Raw genomic sequence first — 16,069 nt, forward strand, 5'->3', positions numbered from 1 at the left:
GGTTCTGCTGATATGTGGATGGAGTGCCCTCAAATTAAGTCCAGACTATGGAGAAGTCACAGTGAATCTGAACCAGATGTGGGCTATGGAATTCTGGTTGGTTAGGACAGATTCCTCTAAACAGCTCTTGAAGGTCCATGGATAGGTTGGTACAGGCTGGTGCCATGTGGCTGCCCATTGCTGTATCAAGGTTTTGTTCAAATGTGATGCCTTCAAAGGAGAAGTAATTGTGGGTGAGGGTACAGTTAGTCATGGTGACCATCAGGGTCTCCACCAGCTGTCAGGTATGTCCACCTACAAACCCCAGTGACCCCATTTCAGAAATCCCACAGGATCTCCAGTCCCTCCCAGAGCATCACTCCCCTGTACCTTCCCAGCCCCACCACTCCCAAAACTCCTACCTTCTACATTCTGCTTTCTGAATTCCTGGTGATCACTGAAATATTATGCTGAAATGAAGTGTACATACAGGTACAGTGATCTTGAAACTAACTGCAACACAAAACGTCTTGGTTGTAATTTCTGACTACTTCTCTTTATTAATATACACCTTTGTCTCACTCCACATCACTTGTTTTCCTTTCAGGCAGTATCTATGGAACTTGATATATGAAGGAGTCGGAAGGTCTGCATTCACTCTCATCCAAAAAGACAAATCAGTTCATTTGTCTTCATCAACCAAAATGTACTGTTATATTGTGGCATTCTAAGGTAACGTAGCGTGGTTGTAAAGGTTGGGGAGACACTGTAGTTGTTATAGGGAGACAAAAGAGTACAATAAACAATAATTTAAACAAATGAAACAAAATGCATCAAATAAAACAACAACAGCTACTACTAGTACTACTACTACTACTACTACTACTACTACCACCACCACCACCACCACCACCACCACCACCACCACCAATAATAATAATAATAATAATAATAATAATAATAATAACTAACTTGTTCAAGAAACAATGACAAATTTGTAGAACTCCAGCAACAAGAGAAGAAGCACTTATATTTTCTTTTACACAAGTGCAATGCGCCTCTCTTTTCTTTCCACAAATAAGTCTATAACTTGGTCTACAAAGATCTGATCACTGGATAGCTCTCCAAGTAGTCTTTTCTGTTGCTAACGTGCTCAAACATGACAGCCGAATGTTGGACATTGAATTACTTAAATAATTCTTCACTCGTTCAAGAGCACTCATGCTTCGTTCACTGCTTGCTGTAGTTGCGGGTAGGGTCAAAACCAAACACAGGAGCTTCGTTGTTTTTTCATAAACGAAGTCTAAATCATTGCTGACAATGTACTTTAAGAGGATTGTTGGAGATAAGTGTTTTTTCCCATCAGCGTTTATGTTACACAATTCATTTTCAAGTTGTTCTTGTTTGAAAAAAGGGTACTGTTCTAATAATTGAAGTAGTTTCAACATTGGGAATTCTTTTTGATAGTTTGGGAAATACTTTACGTTCAAAGGTTCAACAAACTGAATTTGGGGAAACTCTTGAAACCTTCTTTCCATCTGAACAATTTGCAAATCCAGTATCTCATAAGTTAATGCCCTGAGAGATGTCTTTTGACTGTCACAGAATGATAAGTTGCCATTCAAACACAAGCTGCATTTAATGCATTCATCAACGGATGTTTCCGTTCTTAACTGTTGTAAGTTTCTCAAAACATTTCTTATTTCATCGTGGCAAGCAGTTATACTGGCAGATTTTGAATGAAGAACATTAAAGAGATGATCAACATAAACAAAGCACCCTCGGTAGAAGCAAAGGAAGTAGACAAACGTAGGATCATCCACCCGCCGTTTCATCCCCACAGCACAGCTCAAAGATTCTGGATCCCACTGAGAGTCTGTGTCACGAAATGTATAATTAAAAGCACTGCATAGCCCTGAGAAATGACTAGATGCTTTTGAAACTACCCTGGAACGAAAGTACCAGCAAGTGTTGCTTGCATGTGGCAGTTTAAATCCTTTCTCTGTCAGCAATACAGTTCGTTTTGATGATTTGCTAAAAAACGAATGGAATGCAGTAAGATCACTTACTAACGTGCGTACTTGTCGTATGACTTTGGAGGTGTGTAACAGTACCAAATTCAGTTGGTGTGCATAACAATGAATAAACAGTGCATAGGGACAGAACTGCTTCACCAATTATTGTAGTCCTCTTTCTCTGCTCGCCATTACTGAAGCGCCTTCATATGTTTGACTAACCACTTTTCCTTCCACATTCCATTCTTCCAATACTGCACGAATAATGTTTGACAAACCTTCAGCAGCTTTATCTCCAGAAATATCGTAAAATCCAACGAATCTTTCCTCAATTTTGTCTGCAATATAGTACCTAAATATTATACTCATTTGACTCTTAGATGACACGTCTAATGTTTCATCAGCCTGAATCGAAATGAAATTGCAGTTCTGAATTTCAGATTTTATTTTCTCATTAACTGCCAGAGTTATCATTTCTATTACATCATTCTGTATATCTGGAGACGTTCCTTTAAAGGTTGAAGATGATGACAGACGGTCTCGGATTAACTGCTCTCCTTGAGCTAGTAAATCCAACAATTCCAAATAGTTACCTTTGTTGCTGGAGGATTCGTCTTCTCGATGGCCGCGAAAGGCTAGTTCTTCTTTACAAAGAAATACAGTTGCGTGAATAAGACGAGCCAATACTCTCCTGCTGGATGCAACTTGTTTGTATTATATTGCTGTCAGACGAGCGGCTTCAGGAAGGGCGTTTCCCAATAACTGAAATGATTCTTTGTTCTGCAGGTGACTTTTTGATATCTGATGCTTTTGTGCTTTCCTGTCAAAGTTCTTTGTTGTACAAATGCCATCATTGCATCATTCCTTTTCACAATCAAGCAGAAGACATATATAACAATATAATCTGTTATTAACTGCATTCGCAGTCAGCCTAGCACACTTTTTGTACCAGGCTGTCTGAAAAGTGCGTTTTTGTTTGGCTTCACTTAAAACTACACTGAGTATTTCCTACACTGAGTATTTCCTTCAATTCCCACTTTTTTCGTTCGTTAATGTAGAAAAAGGCGGTTTTAATAAAAATTCTATAAAGTGTTCAGTTGCTGGCTCACTCATGTTGGCGACACAATGAAAATATGCACTAAAATCAAACAAGAATGACAATGCAAACAAACCGCATGACTGTTCACTTCCGTGTTAAAAGCCAGTATAGAATCGGCAGAGACTAGTCTCGATACCTGCTAGCAAGTGCAGCGCACCAGCCTTCGTGGAAGAGGAGAAATGGAGGTGAGCCGAGAATGCTCAGGCGCACACAGCCAGGTAAGGGAAGGGAGGCAGAGACAGAGCAGTAGAGTCTCAAGCAGGCAGACACACCAATACTCAGGGTGCGACGGCGCGGGCTACAAAACCGATGTCTTCGCACATTTAGTGCTCTTAGTAGAAAGTTGTTTATATTTTTGTTTTGAATTACTGTTGCATCTTTCTTAAGCACGAATACAGGGGAAACTAAGTCTCGAAGTCTCCCCTCACGCTACACCACTGGTAACTATTGCAGATTATGATGTGAAAGTGGCTAACTAAGAGTTACACAATTTGTCTTTGCACCAGTATAAGGTATAATCACAGTTCTCATCGTACATGATTTTATGAATGAAAACAATGTGATTAATTCTCATTCTTCACACTCACAAGAAAAATTACTCAGCTTTGAGTGATTTCTTTGTGTTCTCCTAAATGAAAGCCATTTTAAAAAACTCTAAGACTTGAGACTGTCTTGGATATTAGGAAATAACTGCAAGCACTGTTCCGCAAGTTTGAGATAGAGGAATTGTGGGGATATCTGATTCACAGCTGTGCCTGTAGTGGATTACTTGATCCGAATGGAACTAACTAGACTTGTGATGTTAATAGATAAAGTACAATGATGGTGAATTTCTCTATGGAGAATACAAGATTTTTTGGTAGTACATCAGGTTTAACACCGAAGGTTATCCTAGTTGATACTGTCAATAATAGTCACAATAAATTGCCAGAGTTAATTTTAGATTAGTTTCTTTATTTTCACATAATACAACAAAAATAGAATTCATATGTTCTCTCTCTCTCCCTGTCAATCTCTTTATATTATTAACCAATTTTTATGCACAAAATATCACTGGCTTTTGTGATACATTTAGAAACCCGTATTTAACTGGAAGACGTAATATTGCGCATCTGACGGACGGCTGCAACGAGTCGTGGAGCTGCACATCCTGAGCTCCGTGTCTGGTATTCATCTGGTGACAGGCGCAACAGAGACGACATCTGAGTCAAGTGCTCAGACAGCGCGAGACCAAGATCCTCCAGGACATTGCCAAGATAATCTGCCAGAAAAGATATATATTCCAACACACATATAAGAATAATTAAATCAACCATTAATACTAAATGGCACCTGGCAAATCATGACAATTTACTCACCAATGAAATTTACTAAAGTATAATAAAATACAAAACAATACAAATATGGCACCCATTCAGTATTAAAGACTACCCTGACATGTAGGAAAGATTGTCCACAAGTCACTATGCCACCATCACTTGATGGCAGAACAACAAGCGGAACAGTAACTACATAAATTATGTGACACTGAAACTTGATCAAAGAAGTGGCAAAAATGAATGTTTACTTATGAACCTCTTTGGAATCAATGATAAGTCATATTAGTACAACATGTTTAGATTATCAAGTAGTGCTCATCATGTTGAGTGCCAAGACATTTGCTGCTGCTTACTTCAATAATGTATAAGCAGTATTAATCTATAAAAGTGAGGATTAACTAGAGTATGAGAAATAGTGTCATGCCACATATTTTTATAGTTGTGTTGGGAGTATGGGAAGGAGTGTAATGTGCTGTTTAATAAAATGTTAGAGCAGGCATGTGTGATGCATACATAGCATCAAATGAATTCTTCATTCTGCATTGGAGTATTTTTAGACTGCCTGACAGATTAAAACAAAAGGCAAGGCTCTAGGTTGAGTACTAGGCCAGCAAACAGTTTTAATACACCAAAAATTTTAAAGCTCTTGTTTTTCTCACCTTGCACTTCCCACTTATTTGCTTTCTTGCATTACCCTTTCTAACACAATGAATTGTTTGCCTTTAGTTGTATCTTTGATTATAATGCAGGAAACCTCTTCCCTTTCAGAAAATGCTCTCATGTAACATCATTTTTGTTTTCAGAAAAGAATACTTTTGAGGATCACATATTTGAATAGCAAGGTGTCTTAGAATAACATTTATAATGCACAAGGAATTTAATGATTTTCCAACACAAACTGGCAAGAAATAACAGTTGTCCAACATAACAACCATCCAGTGTATTTTTCTCTGTTTGCAAAGATATTTTCAGATTCTTTTAATGTATTAGTACATTCAATCCAAATAAATATTGTTCATGGGTTGCATCATTTTCTGGTATCAATTATAAATGTAATTTTGGTACTCATTATAAACAAAATGCTGCCAAAATTATTATGCTACTCACCATATAGGGGAGACACCGAGTTGAAGACAGACACAACGAAAAGATTGCCATAAATTTTAACTTTAAGCCTAAAGGTCTTCTTCTGAAGTAGAAAACCCATACACGCATTCACACAAGCACAATGCAAGTGCACGCGCACACGCATGAGCACACGAGCACGCGTACACACACACACACACACACACACACACACACACACACACACACACACACACACACAAACGAGTCTCTGAGCACTGTGGATGGAATGAGTCATCGGGTGAGCAAGGGAGTGGGGGATAGAAATCCAGTATGGGTGACTAGGAAGAATGGAGTGGGGCAGGGGGTGGGGGTGGGGGAGGGGGGTGAATAGCAGGGCAGAGTGCGGATAGGTGTAGTGCTGCTTGTGGGAGTGCGCAGTGGACAGGGAGGGGATGGTAAAGTTGAGACAGCATACGAAGATGCTCGACAGCATGCAGTGCTGTTGCCAGCTTTCAACTGTGAAGCTCTAATAGCTGCAGGTGAAAACAGTGGCCATCTACAAGACTGTAGCAACAATGCAGCATTATCACACAAATACTTATAAAACTGCGTTACATTATTGGTCGAAGCAGACGTGCAAAGTTGCTGCGCACAGCCCACTGCAACTGTCAGAGGTCAACTTCAACTGATGCAAACTCAAATATGGGTGCCGTCGCAGCTCTGGGCGGTGTGGGAGTGCGACTGGGCGTCGGGGTGTGGGGTGGAAAAGGAGAGAAATAGAGAAGGTGAAAAGGACTAGTGGGTGAGTACATTGGTGGAAAAGAAGAATGTCTTGGGCTAAAGAGGGAGGAGGGAAGGAAACAGGCAAGTGGAGACCAGTGACTCGGGAAGGCTGAGGCCAGGGGGTTTACAGGAACATAGAATATCTTGCAGGGAACGTTCCCACCTACACAGTTCAGAAAAACTGATATTGGTAGGAAGGATCCACGCAGCACATGCTGTGAAGCAGTAACTGAAGTGTAGCACATTGTGTCAGACAGCATGTTCAGCAACTGGGTGGTTTAGCTAGCTCTTGGCTCTAGCTTATAGATGGACATTCATGTGTACAGCCAGCTTGTTAGTCTTCATGCTCACGAAGAAAACAGCACACTTGCTGCAGCTTAGTTTGCGGATCACATGACTGCTTTCACAGGTAGATCTGTCTCTGATGCGATAGGAGATGTCTGAGACCAGACTGATATAGCTGGTGGTGGGAGGTTGTATAGAAAGGTCTTGCATTCAGATCTGTTACAGGGATATGAGCCATGAGGAAAGGGATTGAGAACAGGGATAGAGTAGGGATGGACAAGCATATTGCATATGTCTGGTGGCCATCAGAGCACCACTACCCTGAGAGGAGGGACAGATAGAGGGTAGGATATTCCTCCTTTCAGGGCATGATGAGAGGTAGTCACCCTGGCACAGAATGTGATTCAGTTGCTCCAGTCTCGGATGGCACCCCTTTGTGGCCAGACAGTAGGTATGCGGGAAATGTTAGGTGGCCAGGAAGACAAGGCATGGAAGATCCATTTCTGTTCAAGTTGGGAGGGTAGTTTCAGTCTGCAAAGGCCTCAGTGAAACAGTTTGTTTATTTGGACAGGGACTACTTATTACCGCAGATGCAATGACCACAGGTGGCTAGAATTTATGGAAGGTACTCTTCGGTTTGCTACTGTTGAAGTGGCGGTTTCCCTAGAAGATGGTATGTTTGATTTGGACAGAGATACTGATGTAGCCATCCTCGAGATGGAGGTCCACATAGTGGAAGGTGGCTTGTTGGGTTGATAAGAACCAGCTGAAGCAAATGAGGCACAAGGTGATGAGGTTTTAGAGGACTGCGGATAAGGTGTCCTCACACTTGGTCCAGACCAGGGGTTTGGGATTCTGGGTGCTCAGGAAGGACTTCTCTGTGTAGCCACGAATAGGTTGGCAAAGTATGGTGCCATGCAAGTTCCCACTGCTCTATCATAGCTTCTTTTGCAGGTGATGCCTTCAAAGGGGAAGTAATTGTAGGTGAGGATATAGTTGGTCATGCTGCAGGAAGGAGGTTGTAAGTATGGAGTCCGTTGGGAATTGGGAAAGATAGTCTTCAATAGTGGCAAGGCCACGGGCATTGGGGATGTTACTGTGGAGGGAGATGGCATCAACAGAGATGAATGGAGTGTAATATGGTAGAGGAACAGGAACTGGGAGGAATCGATGGAGCAAATGGTTGGTATCTTTTATATAAGAGAGCAGGTTATGGGTAACAGGCTGCGAGTCTCGATACAAAACAGGGATTCGGTCAGTGGGCAAACAGAAACCAGCCACAATTGGACATCTTGGGTGGTTGGGTTTATGAACTTCATGAAGCACGTAGAAGGTGGGGCTGCAGGGGGTGAGAAGTGACACAGACACAAGGGAGTGGTTCTGGGATGAGCCTAAAGATTTAAGGAGGAACTGGGGATCCTACTGGATTTATGGAATGGGGTCACTGTTGCAGGGTTTGTAGGCTGACAAATCTGACAGCCGGCAGACTTTCCCCTCCAGGTAATCTCTACTGTTCAAAACAACGGAAGTGAAGCCTTTGTCGGTAGGTAAGGTTATAATGTTGGGATCGGTTTTTAGGTGGTGGATTGTAGTTGTTTCTACAAATGTAAGGTTGGTTTCCATGCTGAAGGATTTGGGAAATAATAGTGAGGCAAGGTTTGAGGTTAAGAAACTCTGGAATGTTAAGAGGGAGTGATTTGGAGGCAGCTGTGGAGGATTAAAGTTGGATGAAGAAGTGAACTGAGTCAGGCAGGGTTCAATATTGGTTTCCAATTGAGTCTCATTGGTAGGATTGTGGCAAAAAAAGGGTGTCCACTGTAAGGACTGGGAGTAGGTCTTTAACAAGTCCAGCATGATAGAATTTGGGAGTGGGACAAAGGACTGATACCTCTGTGGAACTACGGTTTTTGGAGCAAAGGTTAATCACTTTGTTTTGGACTATATATTGTCATTCTTCATACCTTCCTGTGCCACATGAACTTGTTGAACCTCAACCGTATACAATCCCTCCCTTTCGCTTTCTCTTCCCTTATTCCAGCATGTTTATTCTATCCTCATCTAATCCATTTACACCTGCTGTTCCTTCTTTAGGCATATCCACCCACTGACCTGCATCCCTCTATTATTGTCTTTTTATTTATTTTTACATTTCATCTCACTCTGTTTCACAACATTTTAGTTCATTTTTGCATTTCACTATCAGCCCTGCTACCTCACTTGTCACCTGTTTTCCCCATACTTCATTTGTCCCATCCATTTTGTGAGTTTTTTCTCACAAAATTTTACATACTGTTACAATTTTTTCATACTTCCTTGCGTATTTTACATATTTTTAGGCATTTTTTAAAATCTCCACTATCATGGATCCCTGCTCCTTCCATATATGCCAATACAGAAAACTTTCCCTATCCCTACAATGACCCCTATATTTTGAAATTCCATCAGTCCATAGCTGTCACCAATACATTCCACAGTTAACCATGTAAATCAAGCTCAAATCTCCTTGCAATACCTCCTCTCCATCTGTAAAATTCTCCTGCAATCCCAAAACGTTGCATCCCATCTCTCACACAAACTCTTGCTCTCCAGGAACTAGTACAGCATGCACAACACCAACTTGAAAAACTCTCCAACCTGTTCATGTCCCACTCCTGCCTTGGACTACCACCACCCACCACAGCCTTGAAACCTCCCTCATGATCCCTCATAGCCGACAAACACTGCCTCGCAGGCCTATTGCGTTTACCACACCCTCAAAACATCCTTCCCACTGTCAAACAGAACCCACATGGAAACCAACTTTTCATCTGCAGAAAGAACAGCAATACACCACCTAAAAACATATTCCAATCTTACAAACATATCCACCAACAAAGGCTCCATTACTGTGGTTTTGAACAGCAGGGATTACCTGGTGGAGAAAGTCCACCAGCTGTCAGATCCGTCATCCTACAAACCCTGCCACAGTGACCCCATTCCAGAAATCCACCAGGATTTCCAGTTTTTCCTCAAATCATTAGGCCCAACCCAGAACCACTAAACTGAGTTTCTCTCTCTTCTCATCCCTACCACTCCCTACACACCTACCTTCCATAAACCCAACCACCTAGACACCCCATTGTGGCCCCCAGTGATGGAATATCTGCACTCGTGGACAAAACCTTCATCCTATCACCTGTAACCTACCCTCCTCCCAACAAGCCACCTTCCTCAGTGTTGACCATCTCAAAGATGGCAACTCAAAGACCTCTATCCATATAAAATCACCAACCACCAGCAATACTTTTTCTTCGACAGCTGCCACCCGATACATACCAACAAGTCCCTTCCATAAAGCCTAGTCGCCTATGGGCATCACACCTTAAGTGATACGCAGTCCCTTTCTAAATACACCAGAGGTTTCACTGAGGTCTTTGCGGACCAAAATTACCCTTCCAACCTTGTACAGAAACAGATCTCCCATGCCTTATCATCTCTCCATTCACCTACCACCTCCCACATACCCACTGTCAGATCACAAAGAAACACTTCCCTGATGAACTCAGTACCACCCAGGACTGGAGCAACTGAATTAGATTCTCCACCAGGCTTTTGACTACCTCTCACTATACTCTGGTCACAGGCTTATCCTACCTTGTTAAAAGCAGGGCTACCTGTGAAAACAATTATGTGGTCTACAAACTAAGCTGCAACCAGCATCCTGCTTTCCATGTGGGCATGATGATTAACAAACTGGCTGTCCATATGAATGGCCATTGACAAACTGCGACCAAGGGCCAGTCGGATCACTCAATTGCTGAACTGCCATCCAAAATGATGTGCTTCACTACACGTAACTGCTTCACAACCTGGACCATCTGGATTCTTCCTACCAACACTAGCTTTTCTGAACTGCACAGGTGGGAACTTTCCCTGCAATATACCCTACATTCCCATAATCCCCTGGCCTCAGCCATTACTAGTCCTTGTCCTCCACTTACCTATCTCCTTCCCTACTCCCACTTCAGCACAACAAATTCTTCTGTTCTACTAGCACACCCACTAATCCTTTCACCTTCTCTCCTTTCCTAATTCCCCCCCCCCCCCCCCCCCAAAAAAAAGATACCTACTGCATCTAGCAGCCTTACTCCATTACCACAACATCCCTGCATGCTCCCATACGTGGCACTACATGCTCTCCCACCCCAACTTGTTATCCCCCTCCCTACACCATGCCACCTTCTCTCCCTCATCACCCACACTGGATATCTGCTCCAATCAGCCACAGTATGGCCAGAGGACAGAGATAGTGGTTTAGTGTGCATGTATGAATACATACATGTGTGTGTGTGGGGGGGGGGGGGGGGGGGGGGGGGAAGTACATGGTTTTCTACTTCAGAAGAAACCCTTTTGGCTGAAAGCTTAAATGCGTAGCAGTCTTTTTGTTATACCTGTCTGTGACTAAACGTCTTGTCTATAAGGTGAGTAGCAACCTATTCTTTTCATAATATAGTTTTATTCCATCCTGGACTTTCCATGGTCTGATGCTGTCAAGAATGTCATGTTAAGTGCCAGGACTAATGAGGAATCTCAAATTGGTTTTGTGTGAAATTTGTCCACACAACATTTATTGGTAGTTATAGCAAAATAAAAAACTAGCAAAATAAAAAACTAGCCAAATAAAATGTCAGCTGATGGAGTACTTGGTTTTTAATGAGAACCTAACATAATTACAGTTTTCCACTAACAGTGAACAATGTATGAAAAACTCTATGGTCAGTCACTGCTTATATGTACTGACTGACATGTGAAAAAAAGCAAATTCAAAATATGCTCAAAAATATTAAAGAAAAAACTTTTTTACCTTGGATTTTGCAAGTGGACAGTATGTTATCAGGAAATTAAAATAATGTGAGACTTTTGACAATCCACCCCAGTGTTGGAGACATGATGGCTCTCCTCGTGTTACACCAATGAAGAGCCTATTTCCCCTCCCGCTCATCCAAGAGGTTGGCACATATAATGCATCCTGCTGTCACTCTGTCACCAAAACAGAAGCATGTGCTGACAAGCATGGCTTCTGTGTCCCTCTGCTCACGTGAAGTGTGTGTGTGTGTGTGTGTGTGTGTGTGTGAGAGAGAGAGAGAGAGAGAGAGAGAGAGAGAGAGAGAGCACTCTTCTGATTTTTCTAAATGGCTGCCTAATACTCAGCAAACACTGATTACTCGCTTGGATGAGTTGTGATCTATCCTTATAAACATACATACTACACGAAATATTTAATTTACTGACCAATATCAGTAGCAAGCTGCCTGCAGCCACTTGTTGACAGCTCACATATGCCCAGAATGTTCTCACAATACATCTGACATGTGCCACGAGCTATGATTCCAAGTAAGGCATCTGCAACCCCTGCTTCACTATTTTCAGACATAGCTTGGTATTCTGAGTCAGCAACACGTAATGCCAATGTCAGTGATGGATTGTCTCGTAAAAGAAATGGCTCCAGGTGCTGAGGCAGTGTCATCAGATATTGGCCTATCTGAAAGTTTCATAAATGTAATAATAAATTGAACATCAGGATTACAAGTTACAAATCTACATTGCTAGAAACTGACAAAAAATTAGGGCCCAACAGTCTGTGACAGACAAATAATGCACAGGCAATTTGCAAAACCAAAGAAAATAACACAAAAAATAAATGAAAACAGTTATTTTCTCTATCAAGCTAAAGGCACATTTTCATCATCCACAGTATACTTTTTTTTCATAATCAATGATAACAATGCACAATTATGTGTATGGAAGGTGCTGATATTTGTGACAGACACTTAAAAGTCAAGAGTCAAAGCATATTTTCAATATAGCTGCATAATCAACGAACCTCTTGCAACTTTAAAATGATAAATCTCACGAGTTCAAAAATGCCACCTCTTTTTTTTATTTTTAGAAAATGAGATAAATGACATACAACAATCTTTCTTATCAGTTGAACACAAGAGAGGAGGGCCAAAGAAATTGGGAAAGTTTGGTATTGAATACACCACTGCACTGAAAACAGTGACAAGGAACAGAAAGTTGTCATTCTGCTTAGGCTGTACCAAAATGTCTATACATAATGATCGCAATTTTGATAATTTATCATCATCACATGGTGTGTGGCAATGGTACCCACTTAACAACATGAAGTTCTCATGTACAGCAACATGGTACCCAACATTATACAATCAACAATGTATGGTGGCCCAAGGTTAGAAAGTGACAAACACTTGACATTATGATAAAAACTATGCTTACAACAGAGACATAGGACAAGACCATGTAACTAGCATGTGTGGTTCTTCATACCCCCCCCCCTTTCCAGTCCCCTTCACCACACTGGTTACATGGGTCTTGTCTTATATCACTGTTGCGAACTAATCATACTGTCAAATATTTGTCACTTTCTAACCCGTGGCAATATGTGTTCTCACATGACATCCAAAAGAGTGGATAGATTTATACCACCACATGTTGTTGATTTTATAAATTTGGGTACCACATTGCAGTACATGACAACTTCATGTTGTTAAGTAGTGCCATTGCCCCACACCACCTAACAATGACAAAATATAAAAATTGCAATCATGATAGACAAACAATGAAAATTTTTGGTACAGCCTAAGCATAATGACAACTTTCAGTAACTGTACCAAGGCTCTGGAACCAGTCCTTATCAAAATGACAAAGAATTACAGCTTACAAGTAAAGCACCAATATCATTATTTCTTTCTGTTGACAACTGGCAAACAATTTATTGTACACTAGTTCAGAAGTATTTTAGAAAAAAAAAAATCATACGAACAGCACATAGTTTTCAATAAAACTAAAAATTTGGTGTAGAACTCACAGAGAACCTCCATCATGCAACGATAAGTTATTTGCAATAAACATAATAATCCGAGATATGTCCAAGAGCAGCATGCAATTTTTCACTTAAAACTTAAAAATGTGAGCTCAGATAATATCAACCTCACTCTTTCCCATTCTCACTCATATTCATATCACCATTTAAAATGTACAAACTGTAAACTCTGGCAATGGTCTAAAGCTTTACTACAAACCCTATCACCAGCCACTTATCATCCACTGTTCGTTACAAGTCTCTTCTAAATGTATCCATACATTTCAGTCTTGAACTCCTCATACCCAAGTTAGTCCACCTTGTTTCTTTACATCATCAACCCATCTTCCATTAGGCTGTCTTACAAATTTTTTTCTTATCTTGAGTAATACAACACAGAATCTCCAGTGTTCACCACCACAATTATTTCTCGTTATATGCCCAGCTAATTTCCATTTCAGTTTTGTACAGTCAGTATCCTATGGTCAATTCTAGTCTCTTCTCTTATACATTTTTTTGCTCTTCTGTCCCTTCTTGATATGCCAAATATGCTTCTTCCCACAGCTCACTGGTTAACCTTCAATTTTTGAAATGTGCATATTTAAAGTCAATGCTTTACTTCCGTGGTTAATATTGTCTTTATACACTAGATACAGTCTTTAATTTCAACATGCATTGGGAATTTACTGCTCAACATACCATTCAGTTTCCCAAATGAACTTTAACATATTTTTACCCACCCAACCGACCATCCCAGCCAACCTCAGTTGCCACGAGTAACAAATTTTGTCAACTCTTTCTACAACTTCATTAATCTTTACTATTTTCCTCGTGGTGCACTAATAGTGCATTACTTTATTCTTAATTCTAATTAATGTTCAGGGCAACTATCACAGTTGCTCTGTTCATCTTTCCTGTTCTTTATTAGTATTGTTCTGAGCAAAAAAAAAAAAGACACATTATTAAATTGAAGGTGTTCAGATAAGACCTCTTTGTGTGTAATCCTTCTTCATCAAAGTTTAAAAGGTTGGATATCTCTTCCACCATGTCAACATATTACAAAACTACTTCCAAGTATTTTAAAGATAAGTCAGGTCATAGAATCTTAAAATTTGTACCATATTCACCTCATCTTCTGCTAAACATAGAGCAGACCTGCAGGTAAACTAAGCTCTGTCTTCATCTGAATATAAAACACACAGTTATAATGTGGCAGACTACAAGCTTTATACCAAAAGCACCATGCACTGAAGAATCCTCTCACAAGATCAAAAAGTCACACGCCATCAAACTGTATGTTATCCTTAACAAGTGAAAAGAACTTCTCTCAACTGATTGGTTGGAAGAAAGTAAGTATACTGTGGCTAAACTGTTGATTTTATTAGCTGTAGCTTACCTCTCATCAACTGCAACCACTATTCTTTTCACTGATGTGTGACTTTGTGCCTCTACAGCTAGGTGTTAGCATGTAGGGGGATGGTCACTGAATCATGTTAAATTTCAAAACATGCCAAACTATCTGCCACATGTGCTAACTCATTTCCATGTCCTCTGCTATCCAGCAAAATTATACCTCACTAACTGTGCAGCTGATTGTGTGTGGAATGCATACAATCATATTTAAAACAGATGACACTCCAACCAGTCAAGATAAATGATGTTGAAGGAGGCTCTAAACTACCACACAACTTCTAGTAAAATTGTATTTGCGTTTGGAGAAAAGGCATTAAGAGTCTGATCCACTACAAAAAGCTGTGGGGGCCAACAGAATACTTAGAACAGAGAATGGGCTAAAACCAGAAATTTATGGCTGTGAGATCTTTGGAGCAAATGAAAGTGTTTTCCTTAAATCCAGGCTCCACAGAATGGGAGCTCGTGTGTGTATAGGAATAGACAGCATGTCAGAAATGAAATTCACCACATACATAAAAGACACACAGTGCAGAAGCTTCAAAGTCATAAAAGCTGACTTCAAAAATCATCAAGAGCACATGGTTTGGCATCCTCTTCTTAACTGAAATAAACAAGACTTGTTGTAATAAACAGATTTGAGGACTTTAAAGATATTTGCACAGAGACTGAGATCAGTAAAAACAGTGAAATTTTAGCAACAATGGACACCTAGATATAAACAACTAGAAAAATGAGTATAAAAATCTGTATGTTCACTAATATTAATGGGGAGGAAATGCTCATTTCTCAGAGAGGAATTAAAATCATTTGACTCTAGTAGTAAACAATTACATTAACTGTGGCTCAAGTTCAAATGAATGATCATCTAAGCTCCACAAAGTGTGTACTTAGCAGAATAATTAACGACAAGAGAGATACCTTATTGGTTGTTGTTGTGGTCTTCAGATCAAATACTAGTTTTGTGCAGCTCCCTGGGCTGGGCTATATCTCTGCATAACTAAACAATGAAAACTGCATGCATTTCAATCTGCTTACAGTACTCATGCCTAGGTCTGCCCCTGCACTCACATTACCAAGTTGTAGGGACCCAAAAATGTAGCATTTATTTTTGACAAATTGCACGTCTTCATAGAAGAACTTTTTTTCTTTATAAATGATTAGATGTACAAAATGAAAAGGTTATACACTATGAACCTGAAGATGAAACTTTTGTACTTTGAAACATACTGGAGACAGAAAGAAAGAA

General features: G+C 40.4%; 1 protein-coding gene across 2 annotated transcripts in view; it reads right to left on the reverse strand.

Moving 5' to 3' along the window:
* Nucleotides 1–4,026: 4,026 nt before the first annotated feature.
* Nucleotides 4,027–16,069, reverse strand: part of LOC126483833 (conserved oligomeric Golgi complex subunit 7) — a 75,411-nt gene continuing 63,368 nt past the window's right edge. For both annotated transcript variants that reach the window (XM_050107048.1, XM_050107038.1), the window contains exons 13-14: nucleotides 11,820–12,069; nucleotides 4,027–4,354 (exon numbers count right to left, since the gene is read on the reverse strand). In XM_050107048.1, the coding sequence (XP_049963005.1) occupies nucleotides 4,179–4,354; nucleotides 11,820–12,069 (426 nt within the window). In that variant the 3' untranslated portion in view covers nucleotides 4,027–4,178. The remainder of the gene's footprint in view (nucleotides 4,355–11,819; nucleotides 12,070–16,069) is intronic.

This window comes from Schistocerca serialis, chromosome 1, assembly GCF_023864345.2.
Source record: "Schistocerca serialis cubense isolate TAMUIC-IGC-003099 chromosome 1, iqSchSeri2.2, whole genome shotgun sequence".
NCBI lineage: Eukaryota > Metazoa > Arthropoda > Insecta > Orthoptera > Acrididae > Schistocerca > Schistocerca serialis.